Source organism: Cyprinus carpio, chromosome B7, assembly GCF_018340385.1.
Source record: "Cyprinus carpio isolate SPL01 chromosome B7, ASM1834038v1, whole genome shotgun sequence".
In the NCBI taxonomy this organism is placed as follows: domain Eukaryota; kingdom Metazoa; phylum Chordata; class Actinopteri; order Cypriniformes; family Cyprinidae; genus Cyprinus; species Cyprinus carpio.
The window spans coordinates 17,820,137-17,835,961 of NC_056603.1; the positions used below are offsets into that span (position 1 = coordinate 17,820,137).

The 15,825-nt window shown below is 37.9% G+C and overlaps 3 protein-coding genes across 5 annotated transcripts; 1 reads left to right on the top strand and 2 right to left on the bottom strand.

Moving 5' to 3' along the window:
* Window positions 1-2,881: 2,881 nt before the first annotated feature.
* Window positions 2,882-5,714, bottom strand: sord (sorbitol dehydrogenase). The gene is made up of 9 exons (XM_042727636.1): window positions 5,555-5,714; window positions 5,424-5,457; window positions 5,157-5,321; window positions 4,904-5,063; window positions 4,674-4,792; window positions 3,945-4,010; window positions 3,685-3,863; window positions 3,493-3,614; window positions 2,882-3,335 (listed from the first exon to the last, which is right to left on the bottom strand). Exons 1-9 carry the CDS (start codon window positions 5,606-5,608, stop codon window positions 3,170-3,172), a joined length of 1,065 nt encoding a protein of 354 aa, XP_042583570.1. The 5' UTR covers window positions 5,609-5,714; the 3' UTR covers window positions 2,882-3,169.
* Window positions 5,715-5,948: 234 nt separating this feature from the next.
* si:dkey-1h4.4 (leucine-rich repeat protein soc-2) lies at window positions 5,949-7,487 on the top strand. Its single transcript, XM_042727637.1, has 4 exons — window positions 5,949-6,211; window positions 6,368-6,788; window positions 7,077-7,216; window positions 7,336-7,487. The coding sequence occupies exons 1-4, from the start codon at window positions 6,050-6,052 to the stop codon at window positions 7,366-7,368; spliced, it is 756 nt and encodes a 251-aa protein (XP_042583571.1). The 5' UTR covers window positions 5,949-6,049; the 3' UTR covers window positions 7,369-7,487.
* LOC109093105 (telomere repeats-binding bouquet formation protein 2-like) lies at window positions 7,480-9,269 on the bottom strand. 3 transcript variants are annotated; one of them, XM_019106842.2, is made up of 7 exons: window positions 8,872-9,269; window positions 8,647-8,719; window positions 8,334-8,473; window positions 8,174-8,220; window positions 8,007-8,113; window positions 7,718-7,806; window positions 7,480-7,620 (listed from the first exon to the last, which is right to left on the bottom strand). In XM_019106842.2, the coding sequence occupies exons 1-7, from the start codon at window positions 8,933-8,935 to the stop codon at window positions 7,493-7,495; spliced, it is 648 nt and encodes a 215-aa protein (XP_018962387.1). In that variant the 5' UTR covers window positions 8,936-9,269; the 3' UTR covers window positions 7,480-7,492. The 3 variants fall into 3 exon arrangements, with proteins under 3 accessions (XP_018962387.1, XP_018962386.1, XP_018962388.1); XM_019106841.2 differs by having other exon boundaries at window positions 8,647-8,728; XM_019106843.2 differs by having other exon boundaries at window positions 8,007-8,095; window positions 8,647-8,728; window positions 8,872-9,267.
* Window positions 9,270-15,825: the final 6,556 nt, after the last annotated feature.

Sequence of the window (15,825 nt, forward strand, 5' to 3'; positions counted from 1 at the left end):
ATGCATATTTTCAAATAAGAATATATCCAAACTACAGGAAATTTCTGAGCTTTGCATTCCTTGACGTGGCATACGAATATCTAGTCCTTCCCTTTGGCCTATCTCTCAGCCCGAGGGTATTTGTGAAATGTACAAAAGCGGCCCTAGCTCCGCTCAGGGAGAAAGGCATTCGTCTCGCTAATTACATAGACGACTGGCTGGTGACAGCTCAATCAGAGCACAAAGCGAGAGGTCACACAGCCATGCTCCTAGAACATCTACAAAAACTGGGATTAAAATTAAACACCGAAAAGAGTGTTTTAGTTTCCAGACAGTCAATAACGTACCTGGGGTTGTTACTGGACTCAGTGACATTCAGAGAGCGACTGTCAGAGGAGAGAGTAATAAAATTTATGAAATGCCTGGCCGAATTTCGGAAAGGGAACAATGTTATTTGTCATTCCCTTAGGCAGACTATTTATGAGATAGAGTTTCAACGCCTCAGTAGCTTCTCTGAGACTAGACCTGTTACGGCACTCCCAGAGGAGAGTTAGAGTGATGTCCGCGGCAGTCTTGGCACTGCGTCACTGGCGGTGCCCGTGCTTTCTGGCACAAGGGGTACCGATGGGCGTTGTCCAGACCAGGAAGGTCATAACGACGGATGCGTCATTGTCCGGCTGGGGGGGCATTCATGAGGGCAGGGCAGCGAATGGGAGATGGGGTCCCCATCTGAGCCACAGTCACATAAACTACTTGGAAATGCTGGCCGTCTTTCTAACACTGAAGCATTTTCTTCCTTTCCTGGACATCATGTTCTCATGAGAACAGACAACACTACAGTTGTAGCATACATAAACAGAAAGGGAGGTCTCAGATCACTCCTTTTACACATGTTGGCACTGATTTTGTGGAGTAATGCCAGTCTTTTTATCCCTGAGAGGGACACACATACAAGGCATCATGAACTGGGGTGCAGATCTGCTGTCCAGGGGAAATCCCCTTTATGGAGAGTGGAACCTGAACACGGAAGTGGTTGGTCAAATTTGGAGCATATTCAGCAGAGCGACAGTGGATCTGTTTGTGTGGCAGGACAATGCTCAATGCCCTCTGTTCTTCTCTCTGGGAATAGACGCACTGGCGCACGAGTGGCCTCGCGTTCTCCTGTACACGTTCCCACCGATTGTGTTGATATCTCCAGCCCTTCACAGAATGAGGGAGGAGGGACTGAGAATGATACTGGTAGCTCCATGGTGGCCAGGGAAATTTTGGCTGGCGGAGATCATACATATGCTGTACAAAGAGCCATGGTCCCTGCCACTGCGCAGGGATCTGCTGTCACAGGCGGTTGGGGGGAGATATTTCATCCTCATCCAAAACGCCTGGCAATTTGGGCCTGGCCAATGAGTGGGAAGATATGAATGCGGCTGGTTCAGAGAGAGTGATCAGCTGTTTGTGTCTTGGGCGAAGCCGCGCATTGGGAAGCCGATTACTAAACAGCGTTTATCCCACTGGATAGTGGAGGCAATTTCTCTTGCATATTCCAGTAAGGGTCTTACGCCTCCGTCTGGTTTACGTGCTCATTCAACGAGAGGAATGTCAATTACATGGGCCCTCTTTAAAGGGGTCACGTTCCAAGATATCTGTGAATCGGTGAGTTGGTCTTCACCGCACACATTTGGGAGGTTCTATAAACTGGATGTTAAAGCTCAAACGTTTGCACATGCCGTTTTGAGTGTTGGATCTAAAGTGTTAACCAGCCTTATAATAGTTTCTTTGGTTGGCAAGAGACTTCGAGACAGGCTATCTGGCACTACGGGAGTTAGGATATCCCATAGTGAGACACCGAAATGTATGCTTGAAAGAGAACAATAGGTTACTTGCGTAACCCCGGTTCTCTGATAGCATTAAGTGAGGTGTCTCACCAGAACACCCTCCTTGCTGTGTGAAGTGAGGAAGAGGTGTGCTTGTTTTGAATGTCGTAATGACATTGCGTCGCTCGTTTTATACCGAGAGGAGGGAGCCACTCCCTTACGCAATGTCATGTCTGCCAGCCAATTGGGGCTGGCATAATGGAATTGGGCTTCTGAGGAATACGCGGAAGGGGCGTATCCCATAGTGAGACACCGAAACGTATGCTTGAAAGAGAACATTTGTTCTGTACGTGTATAAAGTATAAGGAGTGAATAAAGTGGACAAAGACAACCTCTCTGTGGTTGTGCACTATAAAGGAGAGCTCAGACTGGTATGATTTTTAATTAATTTTAGCTGAACTCTGGTTGTATCCCATAGTGAGACACCTCTCTTAATGCTATCAGAGAACCGGGGTTACCCAAGTAACCTATTGTTCTGTAGCATCCGTTCACATTTGTTTCCGTACAGATCATGAGCGCGTTCACTCGCGCACTGACGGTAAGTTGTGCTATGCATCGCATATCTTCCTGTTTTCTCAGCAAGTCACTCAAAACTGTGTGCTGGACAAAAATTTGAAAAAAGCTGTGCATTTCAGCAGTGCCCTTAATCTAATGATAATAAAAATAAAATAAAACAAAACAAACCTCGATGCGTAAATGAAAGTTATTCACTGATTTATATGTCCAGTTTTGCATGTAACATTTAAATTATTTTATGTAAAGGGATATAATGGACTACTTGCACAAGTGCTTCTGAGCTCAACTTATTTACATAGTTAGCAAATACAGGAAAAATATACATAATGAAATTATTAAAAATATGAGCAAAACTTACACTGTACTTAAAGTAACTACTCAGACAAACTCAAGTATCCTTGCATAATAAATCTTTGGTAAAGTTTCATTGTTTGTAAACAAGTTTAGGGTAAGTAAATTGTAAAAATGGACATCTATTATTATAGCATTATATAAAAAACTGCACTCTGACAATGTTGCATAAAATTCCACTTTAATACTCTTCATTATTATATAATAACAAAAGGTTGGTTTATAAACACTTTACTAATGTAAAATGCTACACATTCATTAAATTATAATGCAACTGGGAATTATAAATAATTAGATCCACTGTGAAGAAGTATCACTTAATTCGTATGACTGTTGTACCTTCACTTAATTCTTATGATTGTTGTACCTGAGGTTACTCGCAAAATTAACTGGATCAAACATTCAAGCCACCGTAACTAGGTAATAATCAGGTGTGGATCTAAGAGTTGATCTCATGGGTTTTGATCATTCTTGTCACATTTTAACATAACTTTAACCCCTAGTCCCTGGCGGGTGGTTTCAAAGGCCTCCACGGCCTGCTCCAGTGAGAAACGGTGGGTAACCAGGGGCTTGACATCCACCTTCTTAGATGCCAACATAGAAATGGCCACAGGCCAGCTGGAAAAAAATAATGTGGGAACATAAATAAAAGTGTGCAAAGGAGTAAAATCTAATTTTGAAATGTACATACTACAATAAATCATTTTTATCTACGTTGTACTCAAACTCCTGAAGCGGCCATATGTAAATCCCAAACCCAAATGATCCTACTTACGTGTTACAGTAGCGGAATACACCTCTGATGTCCACTTCTCTGACAGCTGCATTGAGAAGAGGTATGGTGGTCATCTCAGCACCAAGCCCAACCAGCACCACCACTCCTCCAGAACGAGTAGCCTAGACAAAAACACCATCATCAGCACAAAATAAGGCTAGCAGTATGACTTAATTTTTGTTTTAAACTTACATAGATGGCTGTTTGAATGCTGCTCTGCACTCCAGAGCATTCTATGCTGATTTGAGGCATGCAACCAAGCATTCCCTCCACTTTTTTGGCCATCTCCTTTGGTTCGTCTTCTTTCTTCACATGAAGCAGGAAGTCTGCCCCCATCTCTTTAGCCTTGGCAAGCCGATCAGAAGACAAATCTACAAATACAGATAAAAAAGATAGACTTTATAAGTGCTACTTATACATATATAATTCTCTTTTATACCTATATACATTACCACTTATTATTACTTGTGAAGCACCCATGGCTTTGGCCACCAGCAAAGACACCAGCCCAATTGGTCCTATGTTGATAAAAACAAACACATATTTAATCTATTTTTTGCTATAACCAGTCACACTTCCAAAAAACCATGTTATACAGATGTGATATAAGCTGAGTAAGCAACAACTGTTTTGCAGTCCTGCCACGCTATAGAAAAGAAGAACGTCAGAGGTCATTACACTGATTGGCTAGTTAATGTGTAACAGTAGCATAAATATCAATCATTAGAAAAGACTGACCTGCACCACAGACAAATGTATGCTTGAAAGAGAATATTTGTTCTGTACGTGTATAAAGTATAAGGAGTGAATAAAGTGGACAAAGACAACCTCTCTGTGGTCGTGCACTATAAAGGAGAGCTCAGACTGGTATGATTTTTAATTAATTTTAGCTGAACTCTGATTGTATCCCATAGTGAGACACCTCTCTTACAATGTTGCATAAAATTCCACTTTAATACTCTTCATGATTATATAATAACAAAAGGTTGGTTTATAAACACTTTACTAATGTAAAATGCTACACATTCATTAAATTATAATGCAACTGGGAATTATAAATAACAACAACTGTTTTGCAGTCCTGCCACGCTATAGAAAAGAAGAAGGTCAGAGGTCATTACACTGATTGGCTAGTTAATGTGTAACAGTAGCATAAATATCAATCATTAGAAAAGACTGACCTGCACCGCAGACAAACACTGAGCTTCCAAGAGTGACTCCTGCCCTCCTGCAAGCATGAATGCCCACTGACAAGGGTTCGATCAGGGCTCCCTCTTCATAGGTAACATTATCGGGAAGCCTGTACACACACACAGCCACATACATGATTATTATGCATAAAAAAGAAAAGAAAAGAAAGTGCTATGGACTTTCTCTCATTATATAAACCATCCAGTAATAGTGATCTGACTTGTAGCAGAAGTTTGCACTGTGTTTGTAGTATCTGCATAGGTTTCCATCGTCTGGAGGAGTGGCACAGAAGAATATGCTGGGAGACAGATTGTAGTGTCCAGATTTAAAGAACTCATCTACTTCACGGGGAACTCCAGGCTCAACGGCAACTCTGTCTCCTGTTGAATACAAAAAAAATTAACAAAAACTAACTTAACCTCAGTTTAACTGACATAATATTAAAAACTAAGCCAAATCCAGAGAGAACTAACCTGCTTTGAGGTGCGTCACAGCAGAGCCCACTTTCACCACACGACCAGAGGCTTCATGTCCCAAAACCAGGGGCTGCTTCACCACAAAGTCCCCAATGCGACCGTTCTGCCAGTAGTGCACGTCTGATCCACAAATACCCACAGAGTGCATCTGAAGTAACACCTCTTCAATAAAGAAGCCCGAAAAATAATGAATAATTATGAATATTAAACTGATAATCATCCTTGCAATGCATTTGGAAATATTACTAATAAACAACTCTATACCATTTGGTCCTGGTTCCGGAATGGGACGCTGCTCCTGTTAAAATGCAGAAAAAATCTGCAATTATAAATCGCAAGTGCAATCAGAGTTCAAGGGTTGCAAACCTTCACCCAAAATGCATAAAATGTCATACCAATCTGAGATCTCCTTTAGAGTGCAGGACCACGGTGAGGTTGTCTTTATCCATTTTATTCACTTATTCACGTACAGAACCAAACTCCAGAAAACCTATGTACTCCCCGCACGCTTTCGCTTACATAATATGCGCTGATGACCGTCACGTTCATCCCACTTCCTGTTCTCTGAGAAGTTATTCAAGAACATCAAAACTGCGCTCTGTGCATGCAGAGCGCAGCACAGTCTGTACAAAAAAAAACCTTTTCTGCATTTTAACATTGTCCCTAAAGAATAAAGAAAAATAACTATAAAAAGCATTCCCCTTTAAGCGCTGCACTGTCCAACGACTCGCGTTAATTTTAAGACTGATGAACGTCACCATTCTGTGTAAAAGAACCGTTCCAGAAATGCCGGAAGTTGTATGTAACCATGGTGATGACTACGCGTCTGGCTTGTCTAAGCAATACCACCTGAATTTCTGTTATATCGTGTTTTTATTAAATGAAATAAAATGAACGAGGATGATATGGTTCTGGAATGTCTTAACAAACAACAGGAAAGTCTTAACATGAGTCATCGGGGTCTAGTTGTTTTGCCACCTGGTGTTTCGAGACTTGTTGCGCTGAAAAAACTCTTTCTGAACAACAATCAGCTCATTTTACCACCAGACGAGGTAAGCCATATCCTCAAACCTACTGTTTTTCAAAGTAGGTACTCAAAAAACACTAATTGAATGAATTTGTTGCACATATCACACATATAATAATGTCTAACATATTGTTTACTGTAAGCAGAAATCCTGTCTAAAACAGTGTTTGCATTCCCCGTAATTCTGCATCTGGAAAAGCTTGAAGAACTGATACTGGATAGAAACCAGCTGACCATGCTTCCTAGCAGCATTGGTTCACTGAAACACCTGACTTACCTGGGTCTAAACCACAACCCCTTATCTGTTCTCCCAGAAGCAATGGGTGACCTGGGACAACTGAGAGAGCTCTGGGCTGTAGGATGCGGTCTTGTCTCTATACCATCATCTATTGGTAAACTTAAGAGGTTAGAGAAACTTGGGCTCCATAAGAACAAAATTACACACCTGCCATCACAATTTGGGGGTCTCAGCAGTTTGCAATGGTTAAACTTGGCTGATAATAAACTTCAAGACCTCCCAGAGGATGTTAATCACTTGGAGTCACTGGTCTTCCTGAACCTGGACAAGAACTGTTTTACACACATCCCTACTGCACTGACAGGTTAGACCTTTTCCATTTAACTAAATTACTATTTATGGCATGAATGTATGTGAAAACAGTTTCAAGAGGACGACTGGCGACAGCTTGCTGTAAGAAGCCGCTGTACCTTTGATCTGTAACTTTGCTCTCATTAAACATATCGTTAATGTTTATAGGACTAATAGTTCTTCTTTCACTGTCATTATTCTTCTAGTGGTTATTAGGTATCAATCCCTGTTTGTCCCCATTGGTGCTCATGTGGAATTTTTTTGTGTGTTCTGTCAATTTTGTTGTCATACCTATTTCCAGACATGGCAAATCTGCAGATCCTGTCTGTTAAATTTAACAGCATCAGATCACTGGAAGATTACTTAATCCCTGGTTTCAGCAGACTTATAAAACTTGACCTCAGGGAAAATCTTTTAATGGACAGACCACCTCACTGGAAGGTAATTAACCATCAACAGAAAACAAACAGGGACACAGTTTTGTTTTGAAGTATGTCACTTTAATGATATTACTACTGTTATTCTCTGTAACCTGTCATATCACCTTTGTTCACATACAGGGATTGGATTTTATATTGCTGGGAAATGTCTGACACGCTGCGGACGATTCATATGAGAGGAGTAGGAACTGAAAATAAGCATCCATTTGCATTAAATATGTTTGTCAAAGAAACATGTAAACAAAGACAATCCACTTCTTACGTGGAGCATATTATATTACATTTCTTTGCGACAATGACGAGGTGTCACGTCATTAGATCTTGAAACGTTATGGCCATGGAGGGAGGGAAGAAAATCATAAAGTTCCCCTGAATACTTCTTCATTTGGTCGATATGAACATATCCTGCAAAAGATAGAACAATCAACATTTTCTAAAACTGAGAACATGTGAATTATGGGTCAAAGTACTATGCTGTCAGTTTTGTTTCTTAATTAAATACCTGAGATCATGTTGTTTACAGGATATTTCCACATCTCACTACAAGTACACACTTTGTTCGGCGATGCAACAGTCTCGTAATCGTCCTGGCTAATAGATAACATGAGGTTAAACCATGCTTTTAATAAAGTACTGTGGTAATGAAAATAATATTTAGACCTAATTTGTATAGTAGACAGAACAATATTAAAGAATTATGTTTAAAAATTAAAATTCACTACAATAAATGTATGCATTCTGCCAATAACTATAAAGACATAATAATAATAATAAAAAGAGTTAATGCATACCTGTTCTTCTCTCTCACTGGTTGATGTTCAGTCTCATCACACAGACTGTCTTCAGACCCTTCAGTGTATATCTGATCTTCACACATCACCTTCAATAGATTGAGAAGCTAACAAATGACAGAGAGGAATAACTAGACACTGGATTAACAGACGGCATGTTGTCATACCTGTTCTTCGGTTTCCCAAATGAACCTTCCGATTAGCGCTCTCATTTCTAAAGAGAAGAATTGGAACAGTAATTAGGCGCTTGCTATTATTAAATGTAAAAACTACTCATTCTTTACATTGGAACATGTCACTAAAAATAATGACATGTTCATGGTTTACCATTCTGGACAGAGTCGGGGGGCAGAACATAGTGGCCAACAGGCACAGATGTTACACTTTGGCGGGATTTACATGCTGACAGGAAGTTGCTGTGGAAAACCGTTGCCCTGTTTTTGACATAATCCTCACTTTCATATATCCTAAAACATAAAAAGAAATTAGGTAAACCTTTGTGGCAAAAGTTTTCAGGCATTTCAATGGTTTTGAGTACAGAAGATTTAGATTAAGTACATTCTATAGGCTGGTTTCTTTAGTATTCAGGAGTGTGACCAAATCACCCTCAAAAAAGAACTGGACTGTAAACTAAACATACCTTTTAGTGTCTTGAGAAGAGGCATCAGCACTGAAGAGGTAATCTGCCGTTTTCCAGGAAGAAAGAGCTCCCCCTTCAGAAACTATAAATATCAATATCAGCTATATAATATATAAACAGATATAAGATGACATATTCCCAAATATTCATAAACACAGTGTCTTTATCACTTTACGTGAGTTGTATTAGTAGCATAACGTTATAACCAAATACTCAACATCTCACCCCAGAAGTTGGTTACCCTCTTTCCAACACTGTCGGAGAACCATGCCGTTTTGCCTTTAAACATGCCTGTGCTAAAGTGTTTGTCACTTCAGTTTGCACATAAACTATCTGAATGCCTTGATGCTACAATAATCCTTCTTCGGCTAATGTGAGGACACACTAAACGGTGACTGTTAGCTAACGTACTTATTTTTGAGCTATGTTCATATACCAGTATTCAAGACATAAATCATTAAATAATTCCGGAAACAAACACGTGAATAGTAACGGAGAAAAGTTAGGAAAATTAACACGGAAAAATTATAATGTTTAGACGCTATAACGGACAAGCGTATATATATTGCATAGCGCACACATTGCCTCAGGCCTGACCGAGCAATGTCCGATTCTTAAATGAATCGTTCTTTTGAGTCGAATCTTTTCAGTGAATCTGTTAAACCTACTCACAAACCGGTCTGAACGATTCGTTCCGAATCAGACTCTGATGAGTCAACAACTCGCGAACCGAGAAACTAACATAACTCCATCCGAGTGAGCAGACTGTTGGAGCATTTGAAGTGAAGCGAGGATTTATCTAATGGGTAAATGTCTTTATTAATGTAATCGTAAAAATGCAAACATTTTAGAGCAGAATCTGTCAGGGCCCACGTGATGACGTAGTGACGTTATGACGTGAAGGAATCACTGAATCATTTTTAATCGGTTATTTGAAAGGATTTGTGCAGAAGCGAGTCATCATTATTTACAAACGGTATGATTTGCTGTTAATTCACGAAATATTGAAGTACTACTGATATTACTGTTAACAGCATATTGCAACTGCTTGTTTTCTTTAAAAAAAAAAAAAAAAAAAAAACTAACACTAGCTTCTCTATTCTTTTTCTATTCTATCTATTCCTTCGCTTTTTATTTATTATACATTAACAAAAGCAAAAAAGGCCTCTAACACTAGCTTGCTCTATTCTTTTTCTATTCTATCTGTTTTCTTTTGATTTATTATCAATTTTCAATTAATTTTTTGTGTGTGTGTGTGTGTGTGTGTGTGTGTGTGTCAAATGTCCAATAACATATCGTTGTTTTGTCGTGATTGAAAGCTTTCAGGAGAACTCTAGTACACGGAGTAGAACCGAGTAGAATGAAGCCGTGTAATACATGCTCGTGCCCACTAGATGGTGCCAGAACGGCGTAATTTAAAAGAGAGGAGTCCGTAGTCACACTGCTGATGGAAGGAATAGCAAGAATATGTTTCTGCCCTCTAATCAACCGGAGCTGATTCAGCCTAATGGGTACAACTTGATAAAGTGGCGTTTCCTATTCATCGTGTTTGGCTGTTCAGTTTGGTACTTAATTACATGTCAGATATGATTTAGGTAAACGGAGGTTCTTTGTTTATTTCCCACGTGTCTGCTATTTCGTTTTAAACTGGCTGACAGGTTATGTTGGCACGCGTGATTTTACTAAAGTTAAACACATTTATTCTGTTCACTCAGGTGATTGTTTAATAATATGTCATATTTTGACGGCCAGTTTTTTCAGACTGTCACTTTATGACATGGCCAAAGTATACAGAGCCAAATTGCCTCTATATCTCCATTTGTATCCACGGCTCAGAGAGGAAGATGGTACCTGACCTTGTGAAGACTATTTGTAAAAACGTGTTGATGTTGCACTATAAATCAAAAGCAGTACAAAAATGAAAGACTGCATTAATCATCATCACATTCATTGAAAACATGCGCATGCTCTTCTTCAGAAAGTGGTTTTATGGTAATCTAAACATGTCTTGGGAAACACAACATTAGGATTAGTGGTGCTAACCTTGCTTGTGTTGAGATTGTGGAAGTGTCTGTCATTTAATGCTTATATCAACATGAAGTTTGTGCACAGATCAGTAATTTATGTGGAGTTGGCTACTGTTGGCACACACTAAAGCTTAATTGCTTCCTGTTTTAAGTAGACAGTACTGTCATGTAGTCCTGTGTTTTATGTTTCCAGAAGACCATTAGAAAAAAGACTGTACAGTAGCTGGATAATGTGATATCTAATTGTGGACTCCTGCTGAGATGAGATTCTTCTTTCACAAAGGTTACAATTGGTGCACCACAAATAAAATTGTTTTAAATGTGCATAAATGTGTTTCGGCACCCTCAAGACTGACACGGGAGAGAAGAAATTGTTGAATAAAGTCATTGAAATGTATAGGCTATATTTTGTAACAACTCAATGTTGAATTCTCTACTGTCTCTGTTGGTCAATTTAATGCATTCTTGCTGAATAGAACAATACATTTTTTTCCTATATTGCTGACCCTAAACTTATGTATGCAGTATTTTATCTAAGGATCAAATTATATATAATGTTAATTGTATTTAATCCTTATATAGATTACTATACAATGATACAATGATACTAAGATACGATTTAAATCTCTCAAACTATAAAAATCTGTTTTCATTCTTTTCTTTCATTTCATCTTAATAAGCATCTTAAACAAATGTAAAAGGTTTAAAATAAGTGAGCATCTGAAGATGGCATAAAATTTAAAACTGATTTGATAAAACTGATTAGCAATTACAAATATTCTGCATATTATGTAAATGTGTTAGATTAAATCTGGCAAAGGACAAACTATCCCATTTATATCTGCATTTTATGGTTCAGTGCTCATGTTTTTTTGTGACAAAACATTTCCACAATCTGCGTTATTTTAAGAGACAAGCCATCAGGATCATCGTTTTTGCTTTTTTTTTTCTGCCAGAGAGAGCAGACATTATAATTTTTCTTCATACTTAGCATGTACTTAGAGATATTTTCTATTATAATGACATAACATTATAGTTTAATGTAGCAGCTTTAAACTTAATAAGGCATAATCTAGAAAGCCATTACTTATTTGCAAGTCTAATCTTGGCTAAGAAGGGTAAACTGAAGTATACACCTATCAGAGAGGACAAAGACGCCAAAGCAGAACTACGTTCTTTTTTTTTCATTGACTGACAGAACCCTGACAGCAAAATCTAAAATTAGAGTGAGGATGATAAAAAAAGAACCACATCTACTAAAATATAACTTGATAAACCTGGTACACTTTAATTTTTAGCTTTGGTGAAGCTGTGGGGGTTTGGAACAGGAAACAAACTTTTGCAAGAAGTACAAAGAACATTTTGCTGAGACTATGCATAAAACATTACAAGCATATACAACGGGACAGACAGAGAGAGTTACAGATGCACTGAATTTAAACAGAATTCATCTTGCAGGATATGGCAGCTATGTTTCTCCTCATGCTGTTTACATGGATGAGATGAATAGTTGAAGATGCTGGAATAACAAATGTTGTTATGAATGTAGTGATCTCATTAATGTTTTCTTTTTTGTTGTAAGCAATGTAAGCAAGTCATCATTATAACGTGGTATGCTGCACATTATGTTACGTACAATAGGTTCAAAAAGTAAAAGAATTTATCTGAATTTTAGTTTTGGGTATCTAGCATTAATATGGCTTTCTTGGCATCTAACAGTAGCATTGAGAAGATAATGTAGAATAGACAGGTCAAGGTGAGGCCTAGAGTATTTGTCATAATGTAATTGTCATGCAAACAATGCAAACAGCCTATAAAAACTAGTAGTGAAATTCTGGCCAACACTAATAAGACAATAAGTAGCCTATTTTCTCGTTATAAGTTGTTTATTGAAAAAAAGCTTATATGATAAATCTGTATTGTTTTGTTAGGAATTTGTTAAAATATTTTTGCATGCATGCTTACAAGGAAGAGAGATAAAAAAAATAGTGGTCTTAAAAACATATGTAAATACATACAATTATCTGTATTTTAAAGGAATAGTTTTATGAAAATGTACAAACAGAAAGCAATACTATGGACTGAGGACTTGTATTAGCTGGAAACAACTGTTTAAATTTAAAAATGTATTAAAGATGAATTTATTACAAACACACAGCTTCACAATACATTAATCAATGGATTAGAGTTGTGTGGATTACTTATGATGTTTTTATCAGCTGTTTGGATTCTCATTCTGGCGGCACCCATTCACTGCAGATGATCCATTGGAGAGCAAGTGATAAAATGCTAAATTCTTCCACATCTGTGAACTCATCTGCATCTTAGATGTCCTCAGAGTAAATTTTCTTTTCTTTCTTTTCTTTTTTTTTTTGTTGAATTATTCCTTTAAAATAGGCAGAAACATTTTATTATCCAATATTACCTGATAAATATCTAATAATGGCTGATTATGATACATTGATATGCCATCCAACCAAAAAGCAACATTGCTATTTGTGTTTTATATAGAAAATAAAGGGAATATTTAAACAGTCTCCAGATTTTAGTTGTTTAATTTAATGTTTTCTGTTTTGGTGCTTCTCCTGCTGGAGATATGTTTAGATTATGTGTGTATTATGATGAATTAAATAAATTCTGAATATATAAAACATTTATATAATAAATTAAAACAAAATTGTCTAATAACCAATGTGGTGTTTGTATATTATAAATTGCTACGTTAACCATTTTAAGTAAATAAATGAATACATAAGTTAAAAAAAAATTAAAATGCAATATTTATTTATTACAAACTTATAGCCATACAGTAGTGCATTAAGTCAGTTTCCTTTAATGCCTTCCAAATTGTGTATGATCACATTACTGTTCATAATATAGCCCACACATGCTTATTGGATTGGCGGAGCTGTCCACATGGACAGATGAAAGCCGAGAGGATGATGGGGAGTGTGGGGGATTAGTATGCGGATGTCCTGTGAGCTCTAATTAGGCCAGTTTAGTTCTGGAGCACCAGACCCTGATGCACTGTGACTGTTCAGTGTTAAGCTTTTTTAAAGCACTGATTTTTTAAAGCAAAGATTTCACTGTGCCATGTCGCCTTCGTCACAAGGCCTGTCACATTGCTCTTTGTTTGTGGCCAGAGCTTGGTGTCAATTTGCAAATAACACAACCACCCCCTAGTGTGGATTGTATTGTTTGTTTGGTGTGATAAAGTTGACATTAACATTCTGTTTTGGTTAGCGTGTTCAGTGGCTCTTTATATGAGTACTGTAGACTGACAGCCAATCAGCCTCTTTGTTTCAAATGTAAATACAATGTCTTGTCTGGCTCGGATAATGACTCCAAAGGGGCCCCTTTTCATGGCAGGTGTCTCTGGATTAAGGCAATTGCAGGATTGTTCATAACCCCCCCCCCCCCCCCCCCCCCCCCCCAAACCCCTCCAGCTTCACGTTTGAAGTGTCATCCCCTGCCTTCCCTTTCAGTGTAATTTTGCTTGTATCCAACTCTCTCAGTAGAAGAGTACTAAAATAAATGTTCTTTTAAAAGCCTTAATTAGGCTACGTTCACACAACAATGATGTAGTCAAAAACTACATAAAAACTCTTTATGTTTACACATATTCATGAAAATGTCAAAAATGCTGTATTATGTATGCCAGGCCAGTAGTTGGCGCTGTCACCTTGTTAGTAAACAGTACCTGTAGGGAAGTGATTATTATATGTTGTATATGATGCGTCTCCACTTTTGGTTGTAATATATTAAATAAATCCACACTTTGCTGAAGAAGCGTTAGCAAACTCTGGAGCAGCAACAACATTACCATGTATTCCGCCATTGTTGTGTATGTTTGTTCGGGCTTGCCTTTAAAATCAACACGTACTGTTCATGTCTACATGCCTAACACCTACTACGCACGCGCATGACGTCACCATTTTCAACGATTCCCGTATTGGGTGTTTACACGGAAACGTTAACGGTGGCATTTTCAAAAACTTGCACTTTGAAACCCGTTTTCAAAAATATGCATTTTCAGTTCCCAAAACGCTGTTGCTGTGTAAACGAACAGGCAAAGCGTTTTTGGCTGAAAACGTTGTCATGTGAACGGCCCCTTAGAATGAAGATGAGTGCAATTCTAAAACATTCTCAGTTAGTTCGTAGCATTTTGTGAACACTGGGCTAGTGAAAAGCAAGCAGCTGATATGATAATTTTACTACTAGTTCACAGATGTTGTGCCAGTGTATTTAAAAAGAAGTTTTGTCATCTAAATAAAAAACCTGTGTTTAAAATTTGAGGAATTTAAATCAACAATAACTAAAGACCAATTTTCTGTATACAAGAATAGTGTAACAGATTATAATTTTTTTTTAAATTTAAGTCTCTAATGCTCAACAACACTACATTTTTTTATCAAAAAGAAAGAAAAATACAGTAAAATCACGAAATACTCTTATAAAAAATATACACTTTAGGTGAAAATACCTTTGAACAAGAGCACACAGTTTTTTTTTTTTTTGTTTGTTTTTTTTTTTTAGTTTTTTTTTTATGACTTTTACTTTTATTTGCACTGCATAAAATGTTGTTGTGAGAAACCAAAATGCAAATGTGCAGCTGCCGGGTAATATTTGCAGCAACTTGTCCTGTTACTTGCTACAGTAGTTATTCCACCTGAGGATCTGAGAGCCCTTGTCAGGTCTGGTGCAGATGGTGGGAGGACCTCTGGCCAGCTGGTTTGGTGAGTGAGTGGGACCGTTTGGCCATTACGTCTTCAGCCATCAAGCAAATGAGGTAACTGCAATTTTGCAATCACAAAGCATTATGCCCCTTTTCAAATCAGGTATGTTTGTGTGTTGAGCAAATCTGAAAGCTTCAGCCTGCAGTAACACAACATGGCTATTAGCACAAATGTATATTTTTAAAGATATTTACACAAAAAAAAAAAAGATAAACGCTATTGCTCTAGAACACCGTCTGAATAAATCTGAAAAGAAAAAAAGCTATGTGTAATGTAACATTTACAATCTTAGACTATTTTGCTATTGTCTAAATCCTGGTCTTTCTGGGGGCTAGTGCTCTGTCAGAATGTTTATCACTATCTGCTTTCTCTCAGTTCGTGCTCAAGTGTAGGGTCTGTTTCATTTTGGCCTTACT